Source organism: Podarcis muralis, chromosome 5 (assembly GCF_964188315.1).
Source record: "Podarcis muralis chromosome 5, rPodMur119.hap1.1, whole genome shotgun sequence".
NCBI classification, from domain to species: domain Eukaryota; kingdom Metazoa; phylum Chordata; class Lepidosauria; order Squamata; family Lacertidae; genus Podarcis; species Podarcis muralis.
The window spans coordinates 53857432-53866898 of NC_135659.1; the positions used below are offsets into that span (position 1 = coordinate 53857432).

At 46.5% G+C, this 9467-nt stretch overlaps 1 protein-coding gene across 1 annotated transcript; it reads right to left on the reverse strand.

Annotated features, from left to right (window-relative positions):
- Positions 1-115: 115 nt before the first annotated feature.
- LOC114599169 (glutathione S-transferase Mu 1-like) lies at positions 116-8799 on the reverse strand. The gene is made up of 8 exons (XM_028733859.2): positions 8642-8799; positions 7389-7464; positions 5138-5202; positions 4807-4888; positions 4607-4707; positions 2977-3072; positions 2789-2899; positions 116-400 (listed from the first exon to the last, which is right to left on the reverse strand). The coding sequence occupies exons 1-8, from the start codon at positions 8675-8677 to the stop codon at positions 305-307; spliced, it is 663 nt and encodes a 220-aa protein (XP_028589692.1). The 5' UTR covers positions 8678-8799; the 3' UTR covers positions 116-304.
- Between the last annotated feature and the right edge of the window lie 668 nt (positions 8800-9467).

The window sequence follows — 9467 nt, forward strand, 5'->3', positions numbered from 1 at the left end:
CCAACAGAAATGTCAACCCTCTTCTTCCACAGATGGGCAAGACATGTTCATACAACCACTCAGAACAGCAAGATAAAAGCAACACATTAATGGCCAATAAAGGTATGATGGCACATTCAATAGAACAACAATATCATTCTTTATTGGCTACTACAGCTTTAAAAATACAGAATAGTTTCCAACCATTCTATAGAAAGAGTTCTACATTCGGGGGGGGGCAGCCTTTAGTCAATCCAATCAGCTCTACTCAAGGCAAAAAGAAGTCGTCTTGTCTAGCAGCAGCAAAGAAATTTTTATTCTTCATCTACTCTTTCTTGTTACACCATTTAGCCATCTTGTTATTAATGGGAGTCTTCATAAAGCGGCTGGATTTCATGTAGGCAGCAATCTTCTCTAGGGCCTGGAGGTGCAGAAAAAGAATGTTTTTAGGAAAGGATGTGGGTGAAAGAATCCACCTCAGTAAGACAAAAGTTGAAGAAGCCTTAGGAAAACTGACACTGCTCTCAACTGGCACTGGTTTTGCTCATGCCAAAATGGCAAGTCTGCATTATTATTATTATTTTTAAAAAATGTTCCTTTGTTCAACTTTTCTTTAATGGTAGGTGATAAATGAAAGCCACAGGTTGTATCCTATGCTAGTTCTAACTCGGAGACGACCCACTGAATTTAATACGCCCAAGTCAGTCATGCGCACTAACTTCAGTGGGTCTAGTCTGGGTAGGAATAGCATTGGCTACCACACAATTCTTCATGGTTGGTTGGCTTACCTTAGTTGCTGTGTGCATTTAATGCTGGATGTAGGCATCTTTGGGGGGCACTGTCATTTTGGACTCACAGCTGTCCAGGGCAGCTGTCTACCAGCTCCATTTGGTACACCGGCTGAGATCCTATCTGCCCATGGACTGTCTCACCATAGTGGTGCATGCTTTGGTTATCTCCCGCTTGGACTACTGCAACGCACTCTATGTGGGGCTACCTTTGAAGGTGACCCAGAAACTACAACCAATCCAGAATGTGGCAGATAGACTGGTGACTGCGAGTGGCCGCCAAGACTATGTAACACCGGTCCTGAAAGGCCTACATTGGCTCCCAGTACTTTTCGGAGCACATTTCAAAGTGTTGGTGCTGAACATTTAAAGCCCCAAACAGCCTCATTCCAGTATACCTGAAGGAGTCCCACTCCTTCAGGCATCATCATTCAGCCCGGACACAGATCCAGCTCTGATGGCCTTCTGGCAGTTACCTCCCCGCAAGCAGCAAAGTTACTGGGAACCAAGTAGAGGGCCTTTTCGGTAGTGGCGCTCACCCAGTGGAACGCCCTCCCTTCAGATGTCAAGGAAATAAACAACTGTCTGACTTTTCGAAGACATCAGAAGGCAGCCTTGTTTAGGAAAGTTTTTAATGTTTTAGTATGTTCTGATATGTGCTGTGAGCCACCCAGAGGGGCTGGGAAAACCCAGCCAGATGGGCAGGGTATAATTAATACAGTGGTACCTCGGGTTAAGTACTTAATTCATTCCGGAGGTCTGTACTTAACCTGAAAATGTTCTTAACCTGAAGCACCACTTTAGTTAATGGGGCCTCCTGCTGCCACTGCGCTGCCGGAGCCTGATTTCTGTTCTTATCCTGAAGCAAAGTTCTTAACCTGAAGCACTATTTCTGGCTTAGGGGAGTGTGTAACCTGAAGCGTATGTAACCTGAGGTACCACTGTAATTAATAATAATATTTACATACAATATGTTGTCCCTGTCCTACATTGTTTGACAATCTAATGCACATTCTGCTGGGATGGTTATAACCAGCTTTGTGCCGAGAATGCACTTCTCAAGCACATTCTACTTGTGTACATGTGTATACAGAGAGCTCTTTCTCAGGTTATCTCCTGCTGGGGCTGGCCTACTGATACTGTAGGTGCATGCCATTCTCCTTCAACGTGTTTATCTCATCTCTAAAGGAGATTGGCAAAATAGGAAGCAGAATATATTTGTCTCTTCTAGTTGAGGGGAGGAGAATAGAGAAATACATTGCACAGTAGTTTGAAGACAGGTCCAACCATGTGTACAGACAACACCGATAGCAGCTGCCCCTTGACACAATGTTATGGTGCAAAGGTGGGTACAACCGCAAACCGCTATGTACAAAAACACTGAGAAATGACCCCCTGTGCATTGCAAAAGCTACATGTGTAAAACAACAGCAGCCAAAGTGTTCACCTACTGAGCTCAACATGAACCAGCTGTGTTGCTGTGCCAGTGCTGAGGAACTCCACTCACAAGCAATTTGACCAGGAAGCATCTGAATCTCTGGGCTAAGCCATCTGGTACAAAATAAGACACTCCAGGAGGCTTCTGGAGCAATCCATCATTTCATGAAGGAAGGAGCTCCTGCTGTATCTGCAACATCACACGGGATGGGCAAGAACACAAACAAAACCTCGCTCTCTCTCATAGCCCACAAAGATGTCAGCAGAGCCAATTAATTGCTAGCACCCACTGCCTTGCTACCAGTCACATCTAGGAACATATGAAATAATGGATGAATGGGAAATTGCCACCATCTCCCTCTGAAGCAAAGCACGTTTCAGTACCCTGGCCTTTATGAGCAAAAAAGGAAACAGACAAATGTTTCTTGCAAATTCCTTTTTGTGCCAACTTGGACAGTTGCTCTAGCCAGTTTGGAACTTTGTAGTCAATCAGTTTGTGGCTTCTTGCCAGAAGCTAATGAGCCAAGTCACAAGATGCAGGCAAAGACCTGCAAGCAAGCACGTTTTGGGAAGACAACACTAACCTCAAAACGGGAGACAAAATCCTGAAGGTTCTTGAACTGATCAAGGCACTTGGGTTCAAACATGCGGTTTTGGTCGAGGACATCATACATGAGGAAGTCAACAAAGGTGATCTGGAAAGAGACTCAAAAGTGAGACACCAAAAGGAGCAAGCCTGCCTTCAGATGCCTCCAGGTGGACATGCACATACCTTGTCCCCAGCAAACCACTTTCTGTCCCCTAGGAACTTTGAGAACAGTTTCAGCTTTCCTGGCAGTTGCTCCAAGTACCCAGGTTTTAGTTTCTCCTGCAAAACAAGCAAGGGGGAGGGGGAAGATTGGATCAGTGTTCTCAGCTAAAGTTCAGCATAACTCCCCTCCAGCCAACAACCTATTTGATGCTGTTAGTGCAAGAATTAGCAGAGAACAAGGCAGGATGGCGCCTTGCCTTCAAGGAGTAATATGGCAGGAAAACAAGAAGTTATTAGGCATGACCTAGAAGAGCCGCCTTATGGAGATTTTTTTCACTTTCCTCAAGCCAAACTCTATCAATCGCCATAACATCAACAGGAGAAATTTAAACACGCTGTTCTGTGAGCAGATTCACATTTACGCAGCAAACACTGTTGCTTTGTGTACCTTGGTGTTTCCTGCAGAAAATGCTTGTGAAGTGTGAATCCCACACAAATGCATGCACCTGCAACATCTCTAGCAAGGTTTCTAGAAATATGTTCTAGATCAGTGTTTCCCAAACTTGGGTCTCTAACTGTTGAAGACTACAATTGCCATCATCCCTGACCACTGGTGTCCTGTTAGCTAGGCAACATGGGAGTTGTAGTCCAAAAACAGTTCGAGATCTTGGAAGTGACATACTTCTGTCACTTTCATGCATTTGGTGAAAGAAACATTGCTCACTCTATACAGTGTGACTCACTCTCCTTTTGCGGACAGCCTATAACAGGGGCCAATCACCTTTTTGGAACAGTGGGCACATTTTGAATTTTGAGAGAGTTCTGGGGACACCAGTCACAAAATGGCTGCAATGGGGGCATGGCATAACACAAAATTAGAGGCAGCCACCAGCAACAAGCTTAAGCTTTCAATGGAAATCAGCTATCTCCTGCCAGTCCCAATTGCGGGATGACACAATATTGATTTTACACACTGAGGCTGTCTAATAACAACAAGGAGCACTACCCAGCACCAGAAAAATATACAAGGTCACCACACTCACTCTCAGGACCACAATACCTGAAGGACCGCCTCTCCCCATATAAACCAAACCAGAACCTGATCATCATCTGAGGCCTTTCTTCTTGTGCCTCCTTGAGAGGTCCAGAGGGTAACAACGCAAGAATGGGCCTTTTCTGCAGTGGCTTCCTGTTTGTGGAATGCTCTCCCCAGAGAGACTTGCCTGGCACCTTCATTATATATTTTTAGGCACCAGGTGAAAATGTTCCTCTTCAACCAGGCTAAGATTCTACAGCTTTTTAAATGTGCATGTGGGAAGGGAGTTATTGTTTTGTTTTTGTGCTTTTATCCTGCATTTTTATCTTGTGCATCTCCCTAAGATCTTCAGATGAAGAGTGGTATATAAATTTAATCAATAATAATAATTTCACAGAAATTGCTTAGAAAGTACCTGCACATTTTGCCCCATCTAGTAGGGCTAGAGACTTACATTTTCCCCCCTAGAAAGCTCGGAGTCTGGGGCAGCATCAGTAAGAGCTTTTGCAAGCACTAGGCCTAGGGCATCTGCAGGCACTGAGGTGACAACCCCTGTCCTATAAAAATCCCCACAATGCAACAGCAGCTGTGAACAACAGAGGCAGGTGAACTCACAAAATCAGGGTTGTACACGACCATCACGAGGCTCATGCGGAAATCCATCACCTGATTCTCCAGCATATCCACTCTGACAATCTCCTCCTCTGTTTCTCCACCTGGAGAAAACACGCGACAATGAGAAATCCCAGACAGACAGAAAGAAGCCGATCCCAATCAGCCAGCCCAGGTCCCCCAAAGAACTCAATTTTACTCACAGAGCTTATGTTTACGTGCAATGTACCGGAGAATGGCATTACTCTGCGTAAGCTTGGTCTTGCCATCAATTAGGTAAGGAAGCTGGAAAGTAAGCAAAGAATGATCAGCTTAAAGACAAATCAGCTTGAAACTTTGTGCTTCCACCATGAATGGCCCCCATTCACTCTACTCACACTCATTCCTCAACCATTGCTTCCCAACCCAAGGCTCTACAGAGGAGTACCACAAGGAAGAAAGGCACATTCCTCCACCAAATCTCCAGAACTTCTGGATAACCCAGGCACATTCATCTTCCCACCTGTCATATGATAGAAAAAGAGAGTGACCTACATTAGGGAAGTCCAGGCCCAGCTTCTCCTTCTCATTGAACCATTGGCTCTTGTCATAGTCGGGGGCTGGAAGAGAGAGAGGGGATTTTCACTTCCTGCACATAAAATTTGCTCAGTCACTCTCCTTTGCACAGGCAAGGCAATCAACGTTTAAGAAATGCCATGCACGCATGCGCACACACACACCATAAATTTGTAGCTAAGGTTGCAATCCCAAGGAAAGTGGTTAGGACAAAGTCCAGTGACAATTCAGCAAGATTTAATTCTGAGTTAGCTTGGTGAGAGCATTCTGAGGGATATTTTTCTACAGAGGCTGATAGATCTGGGCCTTGCTGAGTTATAGCAAGCCCCGTTCAAGTCAAGGGCACAAGTTCAGGCAAGCATTCTGAATTGCTTTCCCACACTTTACTTGTCCATCTCACTAGGATCCATTCAGAGGAGTATCTCTGAAAGTTACATGGAGCAGTTCTCTGGCTTGGTGTTATATTTTCATTCTAGATCCTAAGAAACCGGGGGGACATTCTGAAGATTTCAAGAAATCGCTTTGCAAAATGAAGATGCAGTTAAGAGGAAAACAGCAAGTTCTGAGCTATGCGGATTATAAGACAAAGCCTCCATTGTGCTCAAGGCTTTTCTGGACAACCAGGGTTTATAAGCACAATCAGTTCTTGCTGTTGCACGTTTTCAAATGCAGACATCTGCCTCAAGATGGTGCTTCTGCACTCAAATGTCTAGTATTTTACAGTTAGGAAAACTTCTCCCTCCTCCTCCTTGAACATTCCCAATTAACACAAGGAATGTGACCTAAGTCATTCCAGGTTTTAAACACTAATTTGAGCACTTTGAACTGGACCTGGAAACAAACTGGCTGCTGCTGCTGGCTTAAAAGGGGGTTATACGAGTTTTAAATAGAACTCAAATAAGTCAGTTACCTGGCTGGCACATTTTGAACCAGCTGTTAACTGTTAACTGTGTTACAACAGAGGGCAAACTCTAAACTTGGAGGCAGTGGCATCTGGCCACATCCTCAGCTTCTTTGTCGGAAATCAAGCAAATTCAAGAAGTGACTCTGGAAAGGGCCGTTGCCTTTTTTCCCCATTGTCCACTTCCCACCAGCTGTGCATAACCAAAATATCCCCCATCACCATCCACTAAGACAAGCAGGAAATGTGGACCAACTGAGTGGTGCATAGACTGCACTCTAGTGCATGAGCGCATCTTAATTCTGAAACAAACACAAAGAGGGCATGTACCCCAAAGATTTGGGGTACCGAAATCATTTCTAAACATGTCCTTGGTGGGTGCATACGCCCATACTGTGCAAAGCTACTGTTGGAATATTCATCCATGCTTGACTTAAGGGAAGCTTGCAGAGAAAAAGCCACTTAAGAGGTACTGTCCCTGCAGTTATGCTCTCCCTATGCTCTCTGTCACTCTCTCATGTGCAAACACACACAAATGCAGGGGATTAAGCTAAAGACACCAGAGTGAGCTAGCAATATAGCACTCAAGATAAAATCTACTTTCACAATCACCCTGAAAAGCTCATTGTGACGGTTTGGTAACAGCAGCCTCTAATACACCTTTGCATTCATGGTATGTGCCTCCATTCTACGCACCAAGGTGATTCAAATGTTGTGGCAATAAGTAGGAATTTGAATCATTTAGTTTCCTGTTGCTTATTAGGGCAAGTACAGACCGCAGAAACCAAACTTAGATATCCACACTTGGGTGTGGGAGAGCCAAGATTTAGTTAGATTCATTCTGCCCCTTTTTAAATCTTGAACAGAGTCACCACACACACAGTTCTAGGAATATTCCTCCAAACAACATCTGGTAGCCATTTAGAATTATATGGTGGTGTGTAATGCGACATATATAAACATTATGTAACAATGACATAACAATAAGCAAACTGATATATTAAATATTATCTTTCCCTTCAACAGTTGCATGAGTGTTACAAGCCCTTCATCAACACACACACACAGAGCCTTCCAGCAACTTGACAAACCTTCAGATTGTAGTACGCAAGTTTAACGTAGTTGCAAAAATGCAACTTTCGGCATTTCAAATAACTGGCTGACATAAGCACAAGCGAAACACTTTCCCTACCAACTCTTGTTCAGAATGCCCAAAGGCAAACTGCCTCTGCCCCACCAGGAAACTATTAATAAAGCAGCAACTTTTAAAAAGTGTTTAGTACTCTGATTAAGAGGATGTCGTTACATTCTAAGTTTACCAATACACACCTTCTCCACAGCTGTAAAACTTATCTTCAAAGGGGGTGTCTGTGTACGCTAGTAGCAAGCGGATGCTGTGGGCAAGCTGGAAAAAAGGAAAGAACAATAAAAAGGTATCGCAGCAGCAGTCAGCATCTAAGATGGAGGAGGAGAGGGCAGAGGGTGAAGAAAGAGCTGTGCGTGAAGGAGGGGGGCTTTCCTCATCCCCCGGGCCCCCTGGAAAACTCAGCAAACCTGCTATACCTGGAAATGGGAATAGGGAATGCAGCTGAAGGGGACACAGCTGTGGGCATCCCAGCAAGTACCATCTGCCTTAGGCCTAACCATAAAAAGCAAGTCTAGAGGGAGACTTGAAGTCCGCTGCTTCCAGGAACTCTTCGCCTGGTGAGGCATTTGGGGGTGAACTGAGAGTTTGACCCCGAGGGAGAACCAAGAGGCTGTGTCAGAAGGGAAATAAATGTAATTTGTACTAGTGGACCCCTAGATGCCTGTGGGAAACCCGCAAGCGGGATGTGAGCTCCTGGGCCCTCTCCACCTCCCGCCCACTCGTGATTTTCTGCAACTGTTATTCAGCAGCATTCCTCCCTCCAGCTGTGGAGGCAGAGCGCAGCCATGGTGGCTAATCGCCATCGCTAGCCCCCCACCTTCCACGTGCACAGGGCTGTAGAGTCCTAACAGCGCAACACGCAGGCAAGGTAGGCGTGGACGAAGCAGAGCTCGGCAGGTGGGAACCGCTCATCCAACGAGCCTCCGCCGCGGGCGCCCCGTCGAGCTCCACTCGCGCGAAAAACAAGGCGAGGCGAAGGCCCAGTGGTGCACATCAAACAGTCTCGCAGGACCTGTCGGCCTTTTGCAGGGGGGAGCAGACACGTGGAGCAGCCAGACAAAAGGCCTCCGCCGAGCTCCGTCTGCCTTTCCCCAGCCGCTGCCCTGGGAGATCAGCCGGGGGCCTCCAGGGCAGCGCCTCGACGGCAGCGCCGCTTCCCAAGGCCCGAGAGCTGGGGACGGTCGCTCGAGCTCCTCTGGGGAACTTCTCCCTCCTCGCCTTAGAAGCCACGGGACCAAGAGCGCACCCAAAGGCCCTCCGCGGGGGGGCACCCAAAGGCCCCTGGACGGCGCCGACTTACGCAGGGGCGACCCACGGGCGCGCCTCCCCCCCCCCCCCCCGCGGGAGCACCGAGAGCCTGGGAAGGCTCTGCAGAGCAGACTCAGCAGGCGGAGGGGGGGAGAACTCTCCCTCGCTTTCTGCACAAGGAACTCACCCCTCGGATGTCCCAGTAGCCCAAAATCATCGTCATGTTGCCCGTCGAGTTCTCTTTCTCTCAGCCTCACTGCCAGCAGCCACCTTTGGAGGAGGGACTCAAGAATCAGCCGCCGAGGCGCGTCGAGTTCAGCTCTTTAAAGGGCCAGAGTCGATTAATCTTATTTTTAATTAGGTGGGCGGGGCGTGGAAGCAACGTTTGGGGAACGGCTTTTTATTACAGAGTTTATGAAAACTCCAAATACACACAATCCTAAAACTGGCTTGATTGCACATTAAACCTGCCCCGGAGAACAGCACTTTCCCATTGGGGTCAGTCCCAATTAGCACCGAAAAAGGACTGGGGTGCGAAAGTCTTTTGCTTTCTTTTAACCCGATGTTATTGTGGCATCGTGTTTTTTACGTCCTACACCACCTTCTTATACTTTTCATGTTAAGTTTTGTGAAACTTTATTATTATAAAGTTGCAATGTGATCTTTCTGTTGCGAGGAAAGGGCGTTTAAAAACAAAACAAAACACGGTCAAGTGAGAAGCATTCGTGAAACTTTTGGAAATTTCTTAACCACTCAGCCCTGTCCATGTCTGCTGAGAAGTAAATCCCACTGAGTTCAACCCCCAGTAACAACTTCGGCTGCAGCCTAATGCCCACTTACTTATGACTTAATTGGGCATAAGACTACAGTCCAAGTTGATACAGGCATCTCCTGGGAGAGAGAAGCTGGAGAGCAGCCAGACGCTGCAGGCTGGAGTCAGGTTTTGGAGAGAGGACTTTGAACATTCTTACAAGTCTGAAAAAGTACCTCAGGGAATTAACCCCTCAAGCGGC